Source organism: Ursus maritimus, unplaced genomic scaffold, assembly GCF_017311325.1.
Source record: "Ursus maritimus isolate PB19 unplaced genomic scaffold, ASM1731132v1 scaffold_5, whole genome shotgun sequence".
Taxonomy (NCBI): Eukaryota; Metazoa; Chordata; class Mammalia; order Carnivora; family Ursidae; genus Ursus; species Ursus maritimus.
Genome location: NW_024426663.1, coordinates 71,538,059 through 71,562,778, shown reverse-complemented (window position 1 = coordinate 71,562,778; position 24,720 = coordinate 71,538,059). Strand labels below are relative to the sequence as shown.

At 37.1% G+C, this 24,720-nt stretch overlaps 1 protein-coding gene across 1 annotated transcript in view; it reads right to left on the bottom strand.

Moving 5' to 3' along the window:
- Positions 1-23,319, bottom strand: part of DTWD2 (DTW domain containing 2) — a 93,232-nt gene extending 69,913 nt beyond the window's left edge. The window contains exons 1-2 of the mRNA XM_040622555.1: positions 22,972-23,319; positions 4,768-4,858 (exon numbers count right to left, since the gene is read on the bottom strand). Coding sequence (XP_040478489.1) covers positions 4,768-4,858; positions 22,972-23,189 — 309 coding nt within the window. The 5' untranslated portion in view covers positions 23,190-23,319. The remainder of the gene's footprint in view (positions 1-4,767; positions 4,859-22,971) is intronic.
- Positions 23,320-24,720: the final 1,401 nt, after the last annotated feature.

The window sequence follows — 24,720 nt, the reverse complement described above, 5'->3', positions numbered from 1 at the left end:
CATTTTTGTGTTAACCTCTTTTGTCCTAAGTCTCTGAAGTGTTGATTAAAATAATATGAAAATAAATCTAGAGATACCGAGAGTAGTTAAATTCATCTACCTAAAAGTTGGAAAACAAAATAGGAGAGTCAGAATTTGTTGGGATTTGCAACTAAAGAGACCATGTCGCAAGCCAGAGCTGTGACGAGCCTAGAACCAATGTGGAGTAGCTCCTATGACAAATGGGATGAGGAGAGGTGAGGGGAGAGGTTTGGGACATTCTCCAGTATGTCCTATTTTCTTCCCTTCTTACTATCTCTATGAGACTATGACACACACTACTTAAACCACTCTCCAAACTTCTATCAACATATGTATATATGTCAAATTAAACAGTTCAGTGTCAAAAGATTTATAATGTAACCAGAAACAGTCCCCACTACCACTTCCCAAAGGCAATCACTTTAACTCTTTCAGCTATTTCTTCTAGTAGTTACCTCCATACCTGTATAAAACGTGTCTTACTATTTCTTGATTTATCAATTTTAGATATTACTTACAAACTACCATTTATCATCATCATCATACCTGACTTAATGTACATAATTCTAAGTACATTATAGATAGATGGATAGAAAGAGAGAGACAGACTGATTCATTTACTGCTCACAATAAACCAGTAAAGAAGTGTATCTTTTATCATATCCATTTTCCTAATGATGAAACTAAAGCACAGAGAGGTTAATTAACTTGCCCAAGGTTACAGTTTACAGAGCTATTCAGGCTTTAAAGTCAAGCTGTCTGTCTCCTGAGCCCTTACTCTTAACTAATGCACTGTATAACCACAGCCTCTTATAATAAGTGAGGATTCACCTTTCTTTCATCACTCCTTACCATCACATATTCTCATATTTTTAGTTAAATCAATAAACAGTGCTTACATCACTATGGCTATAGAAACACTACTCACAAAGGCCACACGGTTTCACAGAACATTTCTTCCTTATAGATATTTTTGTTACTTTTGAGATAACCATTTTATTTTATTCTTAAGTACTTTTCTACAAACATACACCTACTCTTTGAAATGCTCCATCATATCACCTCCATATCATCCACTCCAAATGGTCTTCAATCACTTTTTAGGGGGAGTCATCAAATTGGAATACTCTTTTATTAAAAAAAAAAAAAAGTATGCTGATATTAAGCACAAGGAAGACCAGTATTATTGAGTTAGGTTAGAATTGAAAAGCTCCTTGGATGATAAGAAAAAACAGTATGATATAGTTATATAACTTGTATAAAATACGTTTGTAGCACACACAGTTATAGATGGATCACCTACACCGTGAACTAATCGTGAAAAAAAGGAAGAAAGAAAGGAAGCAAAGGAGAGGAAAAATGAATGAATGAATGAATGAATGAATGAGATATTTGAAAGCATTAAATTTGCCACAAATCAATGAAAACACCTATATTTTTGACCTTTCACTTTTTAATTTTTATTATGGAAGTATAATTGACATACATACAATAGTATATTAGTGTCAGATACACAACACAGTGATTTGACAATTCTATACATTACACATGCTTACCCCAATAAGTATAGTAACCATCTGTCACTACCCATTATTACGATATTAATAACTATATTCCCAATGCTGTACTTTCATCCCCATGACTTATTTACTTTATAACTGGAAACTTGTACCTCTTAACCTCTGTTACCTATTTCACCCATCCCCCCACCGCCTTCTCCTCTGGCAACCACCGGTTTGTTCTCTGTATTTATAAGTCCGTTTCTGTTTTTTATTTGCTCATTTGTTTTGTTTTTCAGATTCCACTTGTAAGTGAAATCATATGGTATTTGTCCTTCTTTCTCTGCCTTATTACACTTAGCATAATACACTCTCCATGTCTACCCATGTAGTCACAAATGATAAGATCTCATTCTTTTTTAAGGCTGAGTAATATTACTCTGTGTGTGTGTGTGTGTGTGTGTGTGTGTGTGTGTGTGTACACCACCTCTTCTTTATCCATTCATCTATCAAGGACACTTCGGTTGCTTCCATATCTTGGCTATTGTAAATAACGCTGCAATAAGAATAGTGGTGCATATATCTTTTCAAATTAGTGTTTTCATTTTCTGTGGGTAAATACCCACTGATGGAATTATTGGTCATATGGGATTTCTTTTTTTAATTTTTTGAAGAATCTCCATACTTTTCCAGAGTGGTTGTACCAATTTACATTCCCACCAAAAGTACATAAGGGTCCCTTTTTCTCCACTTTTTCTTTCCTGTCTTCTTGATACTAGTCATTCTGACAGGGGTGAGGAGATATCTCATTGTGGCTTTGATTTGCATTTTCCTGATGATAAGTGATGTTGAGCATCTTTTCATATGTCTTTTTGTCATATGTATGTTTTCTTTCAGGTCCTATGACCATTTTCAACTGGATTACTTGTTTTTGATGTTGACTTGTGCAAGTTCTTTTATTATTTTGCATATTAATCCCTTATCAGATTTATCATTTGCAAATAATTTCTCCTATTCCATAGATTGCATTTTCATTTTGTTGATGGTTTCCTTCACTGTAAAGAAGCCTTTAATTTTGGTGTAGTACCAACACTATAACACTATTTTTTTGTTTTTATTTCCCTTGCTTGAGAAGACATATTCATAAAAATGTTGCTAAGGCCAATGTCCAAGACTTCACTGCCTACGTATTCTTAAGGGAGCTTCATGGTTTCAGGTCTCACATTTAGGACTTTATCCATCTTGGGTTTAGTTCTGTGTGTAGTATAAGAAAGTGGTCCAATTTCATTGTTTTGAATGTAGCTGTTCAGTTCTCCTAACACCATTTATAGAAGAGACTGTCTTTTCCCCATTGTATATTCTTGCCTCCTTTGTTTGTAGGTCAATTGACCATATAAGTGTGGGTTTCCTTCTGGGCTCTCTATCCTGTTCTATTGATCTATGTGTCTATTTCTGTGCCAGTACCATAATACTGTTTTGATTACTACAGCTTTGAAGTATATCTTGAAATATGGGATTGTGATGCTGTGTTTTGCTCTTCCTTCTCAAGAATGTTTTATCTATTCAGGGTCTTTTGTGGTGATATACAAATGTTAGGATTACCTGCTCTGGTTCTGTGAAAAAATGCTGTTAGTATTTTAAAAGGTATTGCATTGAATTGGTAGAATGCTTTGTGCAGTATACATATTTTAATAACATTAATTCTTCCAATCCATGAGCATGGTATACCTTTCCATTTGTTTGTGCCATCTTCAATTTCTTCCATCAGTGTCTTATAGTTTTCACACTATAGGGCTTTCACCTCCTTGGTTAAATTTATTGCTAAGTATTTCATTCTTTTTGGTCTAACTGTAACTGAGATTGTTTTCTTAATTTCTCCTTTTGCTACTTCATTGCTAGGGTACAGAAACACAACAGATTTCTATATATTAGCTTTTTATCATTCAACTTTACTGAATTCAATTATTCTTGTAGTGTTGGTGGAGTCCTTAGGGTTTTCTGTAGTTCTTTGTCATCTCAAATAGTGACAGTTTTACTTCTTTATTACCAATGTAGAGGCCTTTGAAAACTTAAAATTGCCACAAATCAATGAAAACACATACATTTTCAACACCATCTTATGTCCAGAACCACAAAATAACGAAAAGACACCATACCATGTATACTGCAAAATGAAAAAAGCATTCACCATCAAAAATCAAGTTTTATCCAAAACTGTTATGGCCAGTAAACTATCATTTTTCATACATCTGAGCTGCAGAGTAGGGCAAATTTAAATGCAGCAAAATAATGCTAGTGACCAAATTGTTCAAATTCTGAAAAAAGCATATTGTTGTTAACACTAAAAAAAAAAAATAGGCTGCCCAACAAATGGAATATTAAACAATTTGCAATAAAAGAATAAGTGTTTTCACCATTTGGAAAAGGAAAAAGACAGACTGATATCTCTGAAGTCTTTGTTAAGGATTTTAAGTGGTAAAGGCTTCAGAAATTCAAGAAAAAAATTATTCCTTCCTTCAAAAGTCTAATTCAGTAGGTTATGTTCTGAGTTCCCAAATGCTGGAAGAATTTTAACTTCAGTTAATCTAAACCCATTTTGTACCATGCATCAACTAGTTTTATAATGATTATCACTTATGGTTACCAATGAAATCCTTTCATCCATCCTTCATTACTGCAGTTAATCATGAATTACAAACACACATACACACCAGTACATGCATAATTTTCACCTATATAGGAAAGTATTAATTAAAAAATCTTCATATACAACATATATGCTATAATATATACATATTTGCTCTATTCATTAAAGGAATAAAACTTTATTTTATACGTGCTTTTTATAACACTAAAATACTGCCAGTTACTCTAATTTAACAAAAAACAGTAAGAAATATAAGCTATGATCAAAATTTAAAAAGCAATGATTTTCTTAGTTCTTCACTCACAAAATCTCATTTTTTCTTCACACAAAATTGTTGGCATTTTAAATTCCTATACTATTCAATTACCATTTTTATGAAATAATACTGTTTTATGAAATAACAATTTTTATGTCTCTAAAGCATATGACATGACACTACGCTATAATACATAAAAGAAACTTTTTTCCCAAAGACAAGCATTTATCATCAATTTATTTTCAGAAATGTTAAAGAGCTGGAAGATATCAGTATGTTCAACAGTGTATTTCCTCTTACATACTAATATTCTATTTGAAATTACGTATTTTACAAAATCTTACCTCTGCTGGGTGCTGAATTATGTACAAATGAGTAGAGATGTGCAGAGGATGCAACGGTAGAAATGGACACAAACATACTTTCTGAGGCCGGCTAAAGGGCAGAAAGAAAAAAAACCTGTAAATGTTTAAAATACAGTGATATAATAATAACCTAAAACTTGAACATAATCCCTCTCCTTTATGTAAAGAGATTTGCTAAATTTGCACTCTTTTAAAATGAAACACCAAGAATGAATTTAATCAATTAGACTTCAGAAATGAGAATTTGGAAAAAGATGCAAGTAAATTCTGTACCATCTATAGAGATCAAAGTACCTCAAAAACTCTTGTCTAAGTTATCATTAGTGAAGAATACTCATAAGCCATCATCATGGTCTTTTTATTCATGAAGCAACACTTACTAACTGGCATTCCAAATCAAGAATAGATCCGACGTCAAAGAGAAACCTGGCAACTCTTCTAAATCTTCTGATATTGGAAGGAAAGATAGGATGATAAAATATAAGAATATAATTACCACCTAGAAGAGAGTTCTAATCAAACTTGCCAATCCACTGTAAAAAGAAACCCAAATGGGCCACCGGATTATATTAAGCTAGAATTATATCCACAGAATGTCTGTCTTATCCATTTATTCTCCCTTCTTTTATTGTTCATTTTGTTTTTGTTTTATTTACTTCTTAGTGCTTTACTATTGTTTCAGTAACATTTAATGACTCGTTACAAAATTCAAATGGAATAAAATATATATTTCCATCACAGTCCTCCAAACTAGGGGATTCTCTTCTCTAGGGGCAACTAATGACCAATTTCTTGTGTGTCCTTCCAAATGTATTACAGAAATATACACGGATCTTCTACCATTAAATCCCATATTTGATATGTGTGTTTATAATATGAAATTCATCAATTGGCCAGATACCATGGGAGAAAATTTTCATGACAGACCACTATTACAGGCAGATGTTACGTGCCATTACAACAGTACACAAATGAATGCTATATTAAAGGGAATTCCCAACAGCATACTGTTACTACTACAAAACTGACTGCTATCAACTCCTTCCTCAGTTTAACTTACATAGAGTTATAGCCAGAGGTAAGAGATGATTACATTAATAAACCATAGAGTGTGAATAAATTGGTTCAATTGTATCTACCACCTCATTCTGTAAAAAACTGTTAAACCTATATCTAAATGATATCTTAGAAGTAAAAATATATTATACAACATGATCCCATCTCCCCTCTCCACCACTGAACCTGGAATAGATGCTCAACCCAAGGAAAACCAATATACTCCCTTTCCAGTGATGTCTGAAATGATTCAGTATGATTACTCTGCCCTACAATGGATTCCCTCTCAGGAATGTGAACAGATTAATAGGGATAGTGAACATCTTTCACTGGTCACAAGAAGAGTAAACACAAGTAAATACAGACAAGAACAGAGAGTGGTTGATGGAACTGAGACTACTGACAAAGAAATCAAGGGCTGCAATTAGAAAAAAAAGATTACTCCCTGAGTAGAAAGATGAAGAGGATGAAGCACATTCAAATTCTAAAATTTTAAGATTCTGATTTTTAAATGAAACTATATGACTGAAATGCACAATCAAACGTCAGTGAAATTCTCATAAAACGTAATTTAGTAACAGCTGAATCCAATTTAAAAATTCAGAATTAAAATGAGGGTCACCAGGGTGCCTGGCTGGCTTAGTCAGCAGAGCATGCAGCTCTTGATCTCACAGTCATGAGTTCAAGCCCCATGTTGGATGTAGAGATCACCTAAATAAACTCAAAAATATATATACTTTAAAAATGGATATCACCTTAAATGTCTGTAAGTTGTATGACAGGCTATGAAAGAGTGCAAGAAAACCATCAAATATCCCATAAAGGAAATAACCACATATCAGTAAAGGCAAAGAACTGCAAATCCAGTCAAGTAAACAAGCTGAGTAGATGCTGCAGATTTTTGTGGGCAGAAAAACACTAGGTAAAATAAACCTTGAAAATAACATCTTTAGTTTATCACATATACAGTGATTATGAAAGTCCTCAGTATGACTCTTGAGATAGTGCAAAGAACTGTTCTGGATTTTGGTAGCTCTGGTTTTCATGTCTGACCAAAACTGCTATTTGAAAAAGACAAAAAAAAAAAAAAAAAAATTAGTTACCTAGAATAGTAGTGTCCTTCCTGGGAACACATCTTTGAACTTTAGAAAGATTTAGAATTAACTAGTTTGGACAGTTCCACTTCCAGGATGACAGGGAAAGTGCTTCACAGACCCAAAGTCCAGTGAAATAAGCAAAGCTGACAAAAGCTATTTTAAAAAACAATCATTGAGGGGCGCCTGGGTGGCACAGCGGTTAAACTCAGGGCGTGATCCCGGCATTATAGGATCGAGCCCTACATCAGGAGCCTGCTTCTTCCTCTCCCACTCCCCCTGCTTGTGTTCCCTCTCTCGCTGGCTGTCTCTATCTCTGTCGAATAAATAAATAAAATCTTTAAAAAAAAAAAAAACAATCATTGAGGGGTGCCTGGGTGGCTCAGTCTGTTAAGCATCTGCCTTCAGCTCAGGTCAGGATCTCAGGGTCTTGGGATCGAGTCCGCATCTGGCTCCTTGCTCAGCAGGGAGCCTGCTTCTCCCTCTGACTGCTGCTTCCCCTACTTGTGCACGCGCTCTCTCGCTCTCTCGCTCTCTCTCTGACAAATAATAAAATCTTTTTTAAAAAAATCACTGAAAAACAGAAATACTCTATGATCCAGCAATCGCACTACTGGGTAGTTACTCAAAGAATACAAAAACATCTACTTCATAGGGATACATGCACCCCGATGTTTATAGCAGCATCATTTACTATAGCCAAATTATGAAAGCAGCCCAAGTGTCCATGGACTGATGAATGGATAAAGAAGAGGTGGTATAAATATACAGTGGAATATTATTCAGTAAAAAGAATGAAATCTTACCATTTGCAACAACACGGATGGAGCTAGAGAGTATAATGCTAAGCAAAATAGACAAATACCATATGATTTCATTATTAGGTGGAATTTAGGAAAAAAAGCAAAGGAGGAAAAAAGAGAGAGAGGCAAACAAGAAACAGACTTAACTATAGAGGACACGTTGCTAGTTACCAGAGGGGAGGTGAGTGGGGGGGATGGGGGAACTAGGTGACGGGGATTAAGGAGGGCACTTATGATGAGTATGATGAGTACCAAGTGATGTATGGAATTCTTGAAACACTGTATCATATACCTGAAACTAATATAATTCTGCATGTAAACTAACTAGAATGAAAATTAAAAGTTCAAAACAAACAAACAACAACAACAACAAAATCACTGAAAGTCTCTGGAAATGTCCAAGGGACATATTCAAAGGAAGAAACATTATTCAAAAAAATCTACAAAAACTTGGTACTGGGACAGTTTGTGGCATCTGAGCCATTACCAATTTCCTACCTTGACCCGGCTCAAGTTGACAAACTCCACTCCCAGTAGGTGTGGCCAAGAGAACAGAGGCCCCTCTGTTAATCTGTTAATCAAGGTTTACCCCACATGTTACAAAAAAAGTAGGCCACCGGCTTTTCTCATACCCTCCAACTCCAAGCAGAAGAGGCTACATTCCTGGTGAGGATGGCCAAGAGAGCAGAGGCTGCCTTCCTCCACCCAGCCTCCAGCTAGAAAACAGAAGCTTGACCACCGTGTAGGAGGCCAGAGGCTACTGCTCAGCCCTGCGCCCAGAATAGTGGCTAGGAGAGTCTGCCCAAGAGGGGCAGACTGTAAGAAAAGAGAGTTCTGAAGCTCCTCCCAGAGGAACCGAATTCATTTGAAACAGAGCATGAGCAAGTTCAAGCCTAAGAGTACTCTCAAAGATAGTAACTCCTCTTAATGAAGAGCAACAAGCTGTATGATAAACCAGCTAGATCATCAGAAAGAACCAAGGAGAGACAGCTAAGAAGAGCACACCTGCTGTCAGAGCAAACCTCAAAGAGTGGCCTGAAAAACCACCCCTGCCTGAATGTAATTGGATCAGACTGCTGAGAAATTTATAGCCTAGGGCACTGTATGGAAATAATAGGACAATCAGCTGGTAATTAGTGGAGCCCAACAAGCAGGATATGATACCCAAAGAAGAAGGCAGCTTAAGAAAAAGATCTGGAAAAGAGACCTTCAAAGAGAACCCTGCTAAAACCTTTGTGATAGTGGTGATGTCTGCGCGACTCAGCTAATGTAACAAAAACCTCTGACTTGTATAACTTAAAAGAATGAATGTCATGGTATATGAATCATATCTTAATGCAGCTGTTATTTTTAAAAATGTAAAAATGCAGTAGAAAAAGAATGTTCAACTTAATGAGTAAGAGAGAGGTGTTTTGTTACTACTGGCATTATGGTATCTGAAGGCGGCCTTCCTTTCCTACAGTGTAAGCTGCAGGAGGGCAAAGACTTGGCCTTTCCACTTTTCACCCCAGCTCCGAGCACAGTAAGCTATCAATAAATACTGCCGAATACTTGAAGGAATACCTTTGGATTCCCTCTTGCCTCCACCTCGGGATGCCTTCCTCCTCCTACACAATTTCTTATCCTATCCCTTCATTTTCTAACACACCAAATATTGATCTCTCCTTCATTTCTTCTCTAATACTTGAGCAATTAGTTTGTAATATAAATGAAATTCAGAATCTCAAGTCTCCCTTCACTGTAATTTGTGATCATTCTGGTAAGCAGTAGTACATAAGAGGCAAAAATATTTACTGAAGAAAATATTTACTTAAAAAAAACAGCATTTTATGTGTAAACAACATAACTATGATTTAAGCTAAAACTAATTGTTTTGGCTTCTACTTTGACAGGCTCATAAAACATCATTACCTATTTATTTTAAAGCATGTCCCCTTTATTAACCTAATTCTAATTCCAATTAGCTCAAACTAATAAAACTATAGCTCTTTAAAACACTTTGCATTCCAATTGATCAACTTTATGTTCAGCAAGTTACTTTACAATATAAATTTGTGCTTATTTGTCACTTTGACGGCAATTTTGCTCATAACTTCCTCCTCCGCCATAGCCTGCAGTACTGCACTGGTACCTAGCCGTCCAAGTATTAAACCACCTCTTACCAAACTACTGGGTAAGTAGCAGAGTACCTGCTCTCCTCCTCCTAAAACCTTTTCCAAAGAACAAAAAAGTCTCCCTACAACCAAACTTAACGCCAGAAGGTTTAAATATTTCAAACTGATAATGGATCAAGTAAGTTATAAATTCAACAAATTTTCATTCAAATATTTACTGTACACTTAATTATGTGCCAGACATAGGCACCTGGGACAATAAAACAGACAAAAACTCCGCCCTCATGGAGCTTATTTGTTCTGTCTGTAGTAGAAGGAATTTCTTAAAAGTTCCTTGCTTCCTATGAACTATTACAGTTGACAGGAAAATAGATACCAAATAACTACACATCAAAACTGATTATAATAGTAAACATTCATTTTGAAATAAAAATCAAGGGGCGCCCAGGGTGCCTTGGGTGGCTCAGTTTGTTAGGTATCTGCCTTCAGCTCAGGTCATAATCTCAGAGTCCTGGGATGGAGCCCGGTGTCCTTGGGCTGCCTGCTCAGCGGGGAGTCTGCCTCTCCCTCTCCCCTTGGCCCTCCCCACCACTCCTGGGCGCTCTAGCTCTCTCAAATAAATAAAAAAATAAAATCTAGAAAAAAAAAATCAAGGCGTGCCTGGCTGACTCAGTCAGCAGAGCACGCCAACTCTTGATCTCCAGGCTGTAAGTTCAAGCCCTACGCTGGGTGGAGAGATTACTTAAAAAGTAAAATCTTAAAAAATAAATAAATAAAATAAAAACCAAGCTACTTCTAGAATTTATGTAGATCTGAAGAACAAATATTAATATCTGAAGAAATATCTACTGGTCAATTGGGTAATAGGCTTAGGGAATAACTATTAAGATATGTCACTGACAAGGTCATTCATTATCTTGCTATGTGGTCTTGAGCACATCATAGGTTTTCAGTGCCCTCCTTCATTAAACTTATAACACACCACATATGTTCTGGGGAATAACTCCTGAATTGTAGGCAAAGGTTATAAAAATATAATCATTGATGCCTAGTAGTTTTCAGCTAATTTATAACAGAATGACCAAAGTAGGAGTGGAAATTTTTCTCTCTTTTATCTTTGCAATACTTTGTGACTGTAGAAGAGAGAAAAATTTACAATGCATTGCAAATGTATTACAAATACTGTTTTCCATCATTGGGATTTATCTTCTTTAAAATCTATACAACCCAATTAAGGTTAATTACATTCTTAAAATATAAATGGAATTTTCAAATAATTTCCCTGAGGAAGTTTTATGAAAAAACCTTCTTCTTCTTTTCTCGTTAAGGATGTAGGAATAAATATGTAGGTTTTCTGTCAGACTAGGATTGACTGGCTTCCTCGGTGAAAGCTGGAATACAAGGGTAATCTGTCACTCTGGGCATGCTATCTCTGACAGGCTGTAGGCAAATAAAATTATATCTGACATAGAAGTAGAGATGCTAGGACTTACAAAAAACATCTTTCAAAAGTTTAATTAAACTCATATAATAATCACTGAAAGCTATTTTTCTCATAGTACTGACTTCAATCAAGAAAATCTCACATAGGCAAACTTTAAAAATTAGTGAATAGATTTACAAAAATTACTATTTTTAAAGGATTTCTTTCATCCACTAAACAAGGGCAAATGTAGAACCCAGAAAAATAGTGTACCTCAAACTTCCCAGTACTCAACAAAATTTTTATAGTCCCAATGGAATGAAAAAGCAAAGAACAAAGAGTTTCATAGCTTTTCTATAGATTAGTTGAATAGATACACTGCATTACACATAAGAATGCCAACAACTTTCCAATTTTAAAATAGGCTTTGAAAAACTAAATACCACACTGCCCTCTACTGTCACTTTAAAGAAACTTAAATAATCTATAAAATAAACTAGTTTTTAAATTTCTTAAACTATATTCAGTATAACCAATGAAAGAAGAAACAGCTCTTCATCATCATTATAATAAAATTTTTATATAATACAATGTCATGTCCTAAAGGGAATAAAACAGATAATATCTACCATGTCTGACTACTTCAAGTATATATAACAATGATACTCTCATATCCGCCAAGGTGCCTTTTATCACTACCTTGTTTTATAACTTCTTCTAGGAGGAGAGGAAGGATAAGCTTAGAAAGAAAAGAAAATCACTGTTAGAAGACAGAAACTAACTCCATAAAGAAAATACCTTTAGATGAGACTTTCCAGAAACCTGTGCCCCAGAGGGCATGTCTACAGCAGTGATTTCCAAAGTGGATTAAGTAAAGTGAACCAGTGGGTCATTACCACTTCTACTTTGAATTAAGCATTACTAATATTTATTATATGGAATAACACTCCCTCCTTGGGCTAATATGTCATATGGTAACATGTTAGGATACGTGATATCCTGATAGAAAGAGAGGCATTCCATAACACAGCAGGCTAACAACGGCACCCACAAAGAAACTATATACACTCGTAAAGAATCTATATTGAAGTAGTTCTAATTACACAATCACAAATGATAAGTTTATGGCAGAGCTGTTTCCTACCTATTCCTAGTTCAAATATTTCATCAGAGTTAAGAAATCAAATCTGATATGATAATAACATTATTTTTTAATTAAGTTTTTCATTGTAATTCCACTATTGTTAACATGCAGCGTTACACTAGTTTCAGGTGTACAATATAGCGATTCCACAATTCTATACATCATTTCACAATTCTATACATGAGTGTACTCTACAATCCCCTTCACCTATTTCACCCATCTTCCCACCCACCTCTCCCCTCTGGTAACCATCAGTTTGTTCTCTATAGTTAAGAGTCTGTTTCTTGGTTTGTCTCTCTTCTTTTTTCCCTTTGCTCATTTATTTTGTTTCTTAAATTCCACATATGAGTGAAATTATATGGTACTTATCCTTCTCCGACTGACTTATTTCACTTAGCATAATACTGTCTAGCTCTACCCATGTTCTTGCAAATGGCAAGATTCCATTCTTTAGTTTACATTACTTTGACTCTTCATAAGGATTATTGGTCTTTTTACTTGCGATGGGTAGGAATTTGCATGTATTCTGCATATATTTTCAATGTCAGATATATGTGTAACTAACCTCTTGGACTATTTAACAGTAACAATAATCGAAGGATATTATGTATGGAAGTTTTTTTTTTATTATGATATGTTAGTCACCATAAAGTACATCATTAGCTTTTGATGTATGTTCCATGATTCATTGTTTGCGTATAACACCCAGTGCTCCATGCAATACATGTATGGAAGATTTTGATACATTTAATATTTCTTTTTTTAAGATATATTTATTTATTTTAGAGAGAGAGAGAGTGTGTGTGAGCGGAGTGGGAGGAAGGGGCAGAAGGAGAGGGAGGGAGAGAATCTCAAGCAGACTCCCCGCTGAGCATGGAGCCTGACATGGGACTTGATCTCATGATCCTGAGATCATGACCTGAGCTGAAATCAAGAGTTGGACTCTCAACCGACTGAGCCACCCAGGCACACCCATAAGGAGGAAGAATTTATTGTTAATTGCACACTTTTAAGTTACAGGCACTATGCTAAATACCTTCATTCAATCTCAAAAACCTATCAAAGACGAGTAGTATTACTGTTCTAATTTACAGGGCATGAAAGCAAGGCTTAGAGAGGTTAAGTAGCTTTCTCAAGAAAAGAGAGTTGGGGCTAGAACCCTTCAAGCAATCTATTTTGTGGATCCTGTATAAGCATGTAATGATCAATGAAAACTATTACCACGTAACTCAACCTAGGTTCCCCAGCCCCAAAAGGCCTAGCACTAGCATTAAAACACTTAGTGATAAACAAATAAACCTAAGAGTCTGAAAGAGACGACCAAGAAGCAAAAGGTTAAAACCAAAACATTTTTTAAATTCTCCAATACAAAATGTCTACAAGTAATTAAGAATATATGGTTAAAGACACAAAAAGTGGGAAAAAGCCAAGCCACAGGAAGCTACTAGTATCATGGAGAAAACAGAAGTAAGAACAAACAATTCGAACTTAGAAGACAGGCAAGACAGCAACTGAGCTGGACCCTGAAACAGAGTAGCATCTCAGACAGGACGCATGAGGGAAGAACACTTAATACAAAGGGAATAACAGCACCTGTTTGGGGGGACTAGTTCCAGGTAGCTGGAGAAGAGGGTATGGGAAGGGCACAGTGGAGGAAGAGATGCACAAGGCTTTGGAAACCACATTGGAGCCTGGACTTCGTTCTTTACCTGAAAAACAAGCATGGAAGGTCTCCAGGAAAGGAATATCATGAGCACACCCAGATGTTAAAAATCTAATGACCTCTGTTGAAAAGGAATTGGAAAACAGTTCGGAAATTCCTCAGAAAGGCAGAGAACTACCATATGACCCGGAAATTCCACTCCTAGGTATACACCCCCAAAAATTAAAAACAGGAACTATAACAGATACGGGAGTACCAACGTTCATAGCAGCACTATTCACAAGTATCCATCAACAAGTGAATGGATGATAGATAAGCAAAGAAAATGAATAATGGATAAACAAAAGTGATATATACATACAATTCAGCCATAAAAAGGAAAGAAATTTTGATATGCTACAATATGGATGGAACTTGAAAACATTATTCTAAGTGAAATGTCAGATACAGAAGGATAAATATTGTATGTTATATGAAGGATCTGGAATAAGCAAATTCATAGAAATAGAGAGTAGAAGAGAAGTTACCAGGGGCTGGGCAGGGGGGGAATGGGGGATGAGAAGTGATTATTTAATGGGCACAGAGTCAATGCCAAAGATGATGAAAAAGTCTGGTATATAGATAGTAGTGACAGCTGTACAACATAAGGAATGTATTTAATGACACTGATTATACAGTTAAAAACTGTCAAAAATTTGAATATTATGTTATATATATATATATTAACACAACTTGAAAGAAAGAAAGAAAGAAAGAAAGAAAGAAAGAAAGAAAGAAAGAAAGAAAGATCTGCCAAGTAACACATCTACATAGACAAACAGGTCAGACATTTCTCCCACAGGTTAATCCCTCTCAACCTCTGCAAAGTCCAGAGACTCATTCTGTATCTTTTCTTTTTTTTCTCCCTGAGTAACTTTGGAAGGCTTCTTACTTCATTTCACTGCTGCCTTTATCCCCACTGCTTTCCCATGGGCTTCCAGTAGAGAAAACCAAAAGACAAGCAAACAAACAAAAAACTCAACAGGGGAAAAGAAAATAAATTCCTGTGAGTCATGTCTTCAAATTTGCCTTTTTGACTGAAAAACGAGGACTTATCAACAGAAATAAGATGCTGACCTTAGCCAGGTCAAAGATTCAAGAATAGAAGCTCACCCTTAAAAAAAGACAAGAATTAAAAAAGCCTTCATCCCAAAATAACTAACAATAGCCAAGGAAAAGGAAAAAGAAAAGAATCTATGGACTCAAAACCCACAAAGAAGCACCTCACTGGAAGTATTTATTGTATGTAGCAGGAAAACAAGCATAGTCATACTGTTCACTTCAATATAATCCTTTATCATGTGGTGTAGTAACAGAAGTATGAAAGCTAAAGCAGTCTGCCTCTTACTAGTCCCCTCACCTTGAGAGTCTATAAAAGGGAATAACTATTTAAATCACAAAGCTATCTCATGTATTAAATAAAAATGCACACAAAAAGCACTTTGTAACCTATGAACCCTTTTTAAATAATAGCAAATTTTTGACTAGACTATTTCTGAATATTTTCTCTCACTATATAAGCATGAACAGAACAATGAATTATTAATTTTGGGCAAATGTACTTTAAAAATTAATGTGCTCTGATGTTCTTTGAAGAAAACTTCTACCCATCAAAGGGTAATGATATAATTCTTATTTTTCTTGGGGAAAATAAATCAAACATTTAGAAAGCTCTATTGTGCTTTTTAAAATTGGTCACTCCTCTTTGGAGACTTAATTAAGATTAAGAAAAAAATTCCCTCTTGACATATATCATCTTTGCTCAACTTTGAACATAAGATTAGCCTGCACAGTAATTTGTAAATCAGTTAGCCTTCCACATATATTACAAATGAACGACTTCAAAGAATAAACATATTTTCTATACTAACAGGAAAGAACAAATTAACTTAATACTTTTGGGAATATGATATTTTTTATATGAACAAAGAATTAAATTTTCAAATTATCTAAGTTTTTACTCTAAAAAACTCTAAAAATCATCATCAAGAATCTAGTTGATTTTAGGGGCGCCCGGGTGGCACAGCAGTTAAGCATCTGCCTTCAGCTCAGCGCGTGATCCCAGCGTTGTGGGATCGAGCCCCACATCAGGCTCCTCTGCTGAGCCTGCTTCTTCCTCTCCCACTCCCCCTGCTTGTGTTCCCTCTCTCACTGGCTGTCTCTATCTCTGTCGAATAAATAAATAAAATCTTTAAAAAAAAAAAAAAAGAATCTAGTTGATTTTAAATTTACCAAAATAGTTTTATTTTCTAAACCTAAGAGTTGATTACCAATTCAACACTCTTAATATATTCTAAACTAATTGCCTTGGGAATCACCATTTTTCACTTGTACTTACCATACTTCTAGGCTGATTTACCCTAATGCTTAAGCAGACTAGCCATCATGGTGTACATGAGACCTAGAATCAAGCAAATGCCTACAAGGGGCAGGTAGTTGATAAGCATGAATCAAGCAGGAATACCTAGGAGCTATGGTGCCCTGAACAGATCATACCCAACCCAACATCATGACCAACGCTCAGCTCAACCAACTACTGCTCCAAAAGGTGGTCCCTGAGCTGCGAGATCTTCCTATTCTCACAAAAGCCAGAAAACTGGATTTTTTAATATAAAACATCTTGATTTTCAACTGTTAGTACTAATTTAAAAACATAAAATACTAGTTCAACACAAAACATGTGTTGGCTGCCAATGTGTGGCTCTTGCATTCTTCTTAAACACCTGCTTCCCTCTCTCATGATTTTATCCCCACGATTTTTTTCTCCAGAATATGCATACCTAAAGAATAAGGAAAAATGAAGATGTGGAACAAAGGAGCTAGATGTTGTTAAAAGATATAAACCCAGAACACTTCAAATTTTCTAAGAGATGAGATCTTAAGTCTTCTCAGCAGAAAAAAAGACAGGATAATTATGTACCAAAGCTAATACTACCAGTGCTAATTATACTGCATTTTATTTTATTTTTTTATTTTTTTAAAGATTTTATTTATTTATACTGCATTTTATAAACCTATCAAATCCACACACTGTACAGCTTAAATTTACATTATGGTTTATGTAAATTACATCTCCTTTTTTTTTATATATAAAAGGAGCTAGAGAATACTAAAGTTCAGGCATCTTGTTACTAAGCTTGAAGTAAACATACTTCAGTTTAAAAAAATATGAAAATCATGTGCCTGGCTGGCTCGGTCAGTACAGCATGAGACTCCTGATCTCAGGGTCGTGAGTTCAAACCCCGCATCAGGAGTGGAGCCTACTTTTAAAAATAAATAAATAAATAAATAAATAAATAAACAAACAAAATGAAAATCAGAGGTAGCCTTGCGGCCTTGGTGGCTCGACTTCAACTAGTGACTACATCTAACTCTGCCAACAAAATCGTAAGGCTTCTTCAGCAAACAGAGCCGGGTCAAGAGCTTGCTGAGCCCAGGAGCCAGTGGGCTGGAGCTGGAGACCCAACTCCACTGCTTATTGGCTACCTCTACCTCCCCATCATTTATTTTTTTGTTTTAATGAAGCATAATTAACATACAGGGTTATACTGGTTTCAGGTGTACAACATAATGATCCAACAATTCTCTACATTTACTCTGTGCTCACTATGATAAGTGTAATCACCATCTGTCACCATACAACATTATTATAACATTATTGACTATATTTCCTATGCTGTACTTTTCAACCCTATGACGTATTTATTTTACAACTGGAAGTTTGTACCTCTTAATCCCCTTCACCTATTTCACCCATCCCCCCTCACCTCACCTCTGGCAACCGCCAGCTCGTTCTCTGTATTTAAGAGTCTGTGTTTTTTTTGTCTCTTTGTCCACTTGTTTTCTTAGATTCCACGTATAAGTGACATCATATGGTATTTGTCTTTCTGTCTGATTTATTTCACTTGCCATTATACCCTCTAGGTCCTTGCATGTAGTTGCAAATAGCAAGATCTCACACTTTTTTTTGGTCAAGTAATATTCTATTTTATATATATAAATAAAACGTATTACAACATTCCACTATATATACACACACACACACACACACACCCCATATATACATATACACATACCACACATCCTCTATCCATTTATCTATAGATAGACCCTTGGATTGTTTCCATAACTTGGCTACTGTAAATAATGCTGCAATAAACACAAGGGTGCATATATATTTTCAAATTAGTGTTTTCATTTCCTTTGGGTAAAAATCTAGTAGTGGAATTACTGGATCACAAGGTATTGCTGTTTTCAATTTTTTGATGAATCTCCATACTGTTTTCCACAGTGCCTGTAGCAATCTACATTCCTACCAGCAGTGCACGAGGGTCCCTTTTCTCCACATCCTCACCACTACTTGCTATTTCTTGACTTTTTGATTCTAGCCCTTCTGAAGTGATGTCTCATTGTGGGTTTTGATTTGTATTTCCCTGATGATGAGTGCATTGATCGTCTTTTCATGTGTGTATTGGCCATTTGTATGCCTTCTGTGGAAAAATATCTATTTAGGTCCTCTGCCCATTTTAATCTGATTATTTGTTTTTTGGGTGTCGCACCTCCTCATCATTTAACACCTAATGATATAGAGGCACCTGGCTGGTTCAGTCAGAGGACTGTGTGACTCTTGATCTCGGGACCATGAGTTCAAGTCCCACATGGGATGCAGAGATTACATAAATAAATAAAAACTTAAAAAAAATTTTAATAAAAAATAAAATAAAAGCTAACAGTTTAACTCTACAATTGTTGTTATGAGAAATAAATAAAATCTTGCATACAAAATACCTGGGCCTGGTGGGTAACCTGCACATAGTCAGTGTTTAATAAATGTGTGCTAAATATACTGGTGTGGTATATTATAATCCTTCCTATTTTGTACTTTGAGGGGAAGAAAGCAGTGGAGAGATAAAAAAATTCTGTTTTAGGGCTCATCTGTGTCAGCCTGTGTGCATGCCCTTGCTGCTGTTTCCCTCCCTCGATTAAAAAATACTGTATGGTTTACATTATTCCATTATTCTAAGGACCAATGATTTCCAGGGTTTCTAACTCTTCTCCTCAGGCTTATGGCAGTACCTACAGAAGATGTAAGAGTATAATTAAGATGCCTAACATCTTCACTAGAATGAGGTTCTAACTCTTCCCAGTCAAGACTTTTACCACTATGTCACCAATCAGTCTGAAATTTTTAATAAAACAGGATATAAATTATTATAGCTAAAAGTCACCTAATGAAGTCACACTTGTGACAACCATCCAAATAAAAAAATATTCCAGTGCTTGGTTTGTTGGATGCAAGTATATTAGGCTGAATTCTTCTTAACCTCCCTAACATAGCTTACCTGGCCCTTCCCAATGCAACCACCACTAATCTCTACAGCTCCCTCTCCTCCCCCTCCTTTCCACCAAGCTCTCCAAATATACTCTTCTCTATATACTGCACCTCTGTACATCCTGTTCCCTCAACAGGAACACACTTTAAATAAAATAGGTATCTAGCAATAATAACGATTATTTTGGGCTCTTTTAAAGAATATCCTATTCATGTTTAAGAGATCTTGTATTTGCAACTAGTAAGATTCTGCTCTGAAGTTAAACTGAGTTTGTACTGCCTGAATAAAACCAATTTTTGGAACTCCCTAGGCAATGATAATTATAGTCATATGTTTAGAGAAATGATTACTGTTTTAAGTAAATGGCCAAAAAATTTTAACTTGCCGATCACTCAAATCTAAGAATCCATTTTAGTTTTAAAAACTATTATAAGCATAAATGTAGATAAGTTCACCCAGGGAACTAGTAAAAGCACAAAAGCTTAATGAAATAAAACATAAAGACCCATCAATTAGCTTATATTTTACTAATAACACCTAAATACTCTCCATATTTCTAGAACTGTAATCTAACCAATTAAAATAAATAAAATGCATACTATACCAAGGGGGAGAAGAGCTTTTAAAAGGTACAAAATTTCACTAGCAAATGCAAAGTACAGAAATGTTGGAATGAATTATAATCCTAAACTATTAAGTAAATGTAATTGAAAACAAGCTAACATCCAAGTCATTCTTATTTTTTAAAAAGCAGATTAGGCTAAGCTGTAAGGAGGGATGAAAAGGCAGAGCAAACAGAATTTTTAGGGCAGTGAAAATACTCTGTATTATACTATAATGTTATATGGGTCTAAGGGTTAAAACTGTGGAACGCAACAGAAAGGTGACAGACGGAGACCTTCAGGAACAGAGCATAAAGATCCCGAACACCCATAAGGTAATAACTATATATGTTATTATAAAGTTGTCCAAAATCAAAACACATACATCACCTACAGTAAACCCTAATGTAAAACTATGGGCATTGAGTTATGATGATGTTCATCCAATTTAGCAAATGTACTACTTTGGCAGGGGATGCTGATAATGGGGGAAACAGGTGGGGGCAGAGGATATATAGGAGGTCTCTGCTCCCTCAATTTTGCTGTGAATCAAAGCCTTCTCTAAAAAATAAAGTCTATTAAGGGGAGGGGGAACAGATCAGAAAAACTTTAAATGTTTGCTAAATGTAGGAGACTAATTTTCTTCTTAAAAAATTATATAGAGCATTTATAATTAGCAGGTCTGAATAAACTAAAAACTACCGACAAAGCTAGCACGATAACTTAGCCTTCGATATATATTTGAAATACTTTTCTGTCAGCATTCTATTAAAACCCGTTTGCAGCATTGTTATCTCCTAACACCTTTGGGGAGCTTGTTTAAATAAAATGTACTCATACACCCCTTCTGTTCATATGTGTAGTCCCTTATAGACACAAATTATTTATTCTCCTCAGAAGTCTATATTGAGTATCTACTCTCAATAGTACATTTAGTAGATATAAAAAGACCCCTACACTCAGGATCCCTTCCTCTGAGACCTTACAATCCAATCCTGGGAAAAGATCAAAATGTCCAAGGAAGGATATTCCAAGTAGCCAAGTGGTAAACACACTAAACCAGTCTGTCCTTCTGTTTTCCTTCTCAGAATGCCTTTCTCCTGACTGGATCTTTCTCATCTTTCAATCTCAGTATAAATGCTATCTCCTCAGAAATATTTCCTTACACCGTCCTGAGATTTTCTGTCACAGCGTCCCATTCCTTTGTCTCACTGTTGGTTTGTTGTTTGTTTTCCATTCTGTAATTACATATTTGGTTGCTGGTTTATTAACTGCCTCAAATAATAGACTGAACATCCCATGCGGGCACAAATTCCACTGTATTAGCAAGAATTTGCAAAGCATTCAATAAACATGGGTTAAATGAATGTATAGGTCTGGGGCTCAGGACAAAGGGCTGGGCTAGAAATATTGGGGTAGAGGTGATAATTTATCCATGAAAACTGGTAAGATCACCCGTGCAAAATGTGGGGTTCTAAGAGAAGAGAATCTAGAATCAAGAGCTGAGGAAGCCCAACGTTCAGAGTTTGAGTAGAACTGGCAAAGAAAGCTCGGACCAACAAGTCAGATAAACCACAGGGAAGCCAGAGACACACAATGTTTGAAAAAGTCAGTATTCCCTCCCCTTGCTTGTGCTCTCTCACTCTCTATGTCAAATAAATAAACCAAATCTTCAAAAAAAAAAGGGGGGGGGGTGGCCTGGGTGGTTCAGTCGGTTAAGGATCTGCCTTCAGCTCAGGTCATGATCTCAGGGTCCTGGGATGCAGGCCCGAGTCTGGGCTCCCTGCTCAGCGAGGAGTCTGCTTCTTCCTCTGCCTCTCCCCCTGCTTGTGCTCTCGCTCCTCACTGTCTCTCTCAAATAAATAAATAAAATCTTTAAATAAAAAATAAATTTTAAAAAAGAAGTCATCATTCAAATGCAGAATGCTGCCAAGAGATCTGGTAAAAAGTGAACAGGAAAAGATCCACTGGGTTTCATCTCAGGGAGGTTACTGGTGACTCTGATGAGAGCTATGTCAGGGGAGTGTAGGATGTGATGACAAACCGCTGACCTATTCCCGGTGAGGAAGCAGAGAGACCATCTAAGGGTTAAAACTGTGGAAGGCAACAGAAAGGTGACAGACGGAGACCTTCAGGAACAGAGCATAAAGATCCCGAACACCCATAAGGTAAAGAGAATCGTGTATCTAAACAGCACAAGATGCAAACAGGCAGGGAAAGCAACCCCTCCCCGCCCCATCCTGAAGTACACCAGCACAGTGAGGTAATCCGGAAAGGTACTGCAACAACTGGGCATATTGTGAGCATTCGGTGTTAGCTGTTGTTGCCTGTTTAATAAACTGTCTCTTCATCAGACTGTAAGTGCCCCGATGAGGACAGAGACAATGTGTTTTATCCATGCCTGCATTCCCAGGACCTAGCACCACACAGATGCCTGGCACGATACAGATGCTCAATAAATCCAAACGAATTCAGAATTCAAAAGGCAATCGTAACTATTATCTCTGTTCTCTATTTTTACTTTTTTTTTTTTTTTAATTGAGATGACTGTGTCCCTTGAGCATAAAAGTGTTCATTACTCCAAGTACTACTGTCATTACCCCTCACTTCCCCTATCAGACTCTTAAGTTTCTTGACGGGGAACTCACGTCCGCTAGTCCCACCAAACGCTCGGGGTCTTCCAGGAAGTGAGGCTAAATACTCATGAACCGGGATAAACGGATTCTGACTAAAGGGCTGTGACAGCAATTTCACAGAGTGACCGCAAGGTCACCAGCCAACCCAAGCGCGGCGACGCCAGAGGCAGCGCTCCCCTGGGCGGAGCCGGAGCAGCCGCCTTCCCGGCAGGGGGCGCTGCAGCCTCCTCCGAAGGCCGCCGCCAGCCACAGTCCCGCCTCCCGTTCCGCGGTCACCTGCAGCGGCTGCACTCGGGCCTCCGCTCGGCGGGCTCCACCGGTAGCTCCCACAGCGCGTCCGCACAGGCGTCGTCCGCCTCCGCGCCCAGGGAAGCCTCCGCCGGCGCTGTGTCGCCCTCCTGCCGCTCCTCGTCGTTGGGCGTCTGAGACCTCGAGGGCCCAGACCGCCGCGAGACGAGGTCCCCGGGTGTTCGCGCCTCTTTCTGCGGCTCCATGGCAGGCGCTCAGGTCCCGCTGTCACATTGAGTCGTCGCAGCCGCCGGGGGGCGCCACACGCTGTAGAAACCACCTCGCGCCGCACGGCGTCACGCACGCAAGCTACGTACGGGGGGCGGGTCCCCGAAGCGCAGGTCCCGCTCGAGGTCCCGCCCCTCAGCGGAATCGGGACGAGCCTATTGGTCGGTGCTCAGCGTGGGCTATTAGACCTAGAACCAAGAAGGGAACTGTGGGTTGTCCTGGGGAGCAGGTGGGACTAGGTAAGCCTCTCTGGGACAGGAAAAAAGGAAACCCCTAAGCAGACACCTCAGGGAGCCAACCTGAATCTGCCTTCCTTAATGTTTCCCCTTTAAAAGTGAAAATTAAATAGAATCCTGCATTTTCCACCTTAGGATGGCACTTTGAGAATTAAACTGGTTGAGTGCTTACCGCCGTTGCCGCTCTGATGTACTTAATCGCTAAAGGCCGGCGAAGGAGACGTCACACTGACGACGGGATTCGCGGCTGTTCCGTTTCATACAAATTCTTCTCTAGAAGCAGGGAGCTGCGTCCTGTGTCTTATACCTCTTGGTATTCCTCCTCGGCATCCAGCATACTATTTTACGCTAGACACCAAATGTTTCTTAAATGAGAATTTAAAATTATCTGAGGCCCCTAAAATCAGGAATCAATCGGAGGGTTGAGATTTTGTGGATGAGGGGAAAAAAGCCATCGAAAGGTAACTATTAAAAAAAAAAGGAGAAACAAAACTATTTTTTAAAAAAAGAAAGGGAGGGAGGGAGGGAGGAAGGAAGGAAGGAGGGAAGGAAGGAAGGAAACTATTTTGCCCAAGTATTTACAGCTCTTGGATAACAGCAATATAGCCCCCAGTGTTTTGAAAAGTCAAAATGAAGTCCACCTTAGAATGAAAGCAGAAATAGTACTTGCCTAAAATAGGAGCTGATGCTTTTCATTTATTAATACTGTATGTTACTTCTACCAGTGTTCAGCATTTAAACAAAAAATTAAACTTAGTTTTCATCTGTTATCTAAGTTTTGCAATCGTAATTATTTGATTCCGGAGCCATGAAGGATTAAATACAAAACAAAGCAGATTCAACACTAACAGTAATAGAGCAGTATTGTGTTTCTTAAAGTGTTTATTTCAATATTAGGTTTTCAGTCATCTTAAAACCAAGCTGATGAATAGAATACCGGGCTATTGTTTTTAATTATTTTGCATTCTTTTCAGCTGGAAACAGCACCTGTCATTTCTTTCCGAGCACTAGAAGAGAAAAAGGCTAAAAGACCCACCTGGTGATGGATGGAGGATGGGAGAAAGAACTGACACATAGGCCAGCTGAAATTGGGAAATAATGAAAACCCAGAGACTGTAGAAAGAGAGGTGAATCAGAAAATAAAGAAATATTGGCTGCAGATTTAGGATGGAGAACCAATTCTTTAACTGCCAAAACTAAATTCTCATGTGACAACCTATAGACACTTTTTTCTAGTTTCAAGACATGAAATGTTCTCTTAAGTCATTTAAAG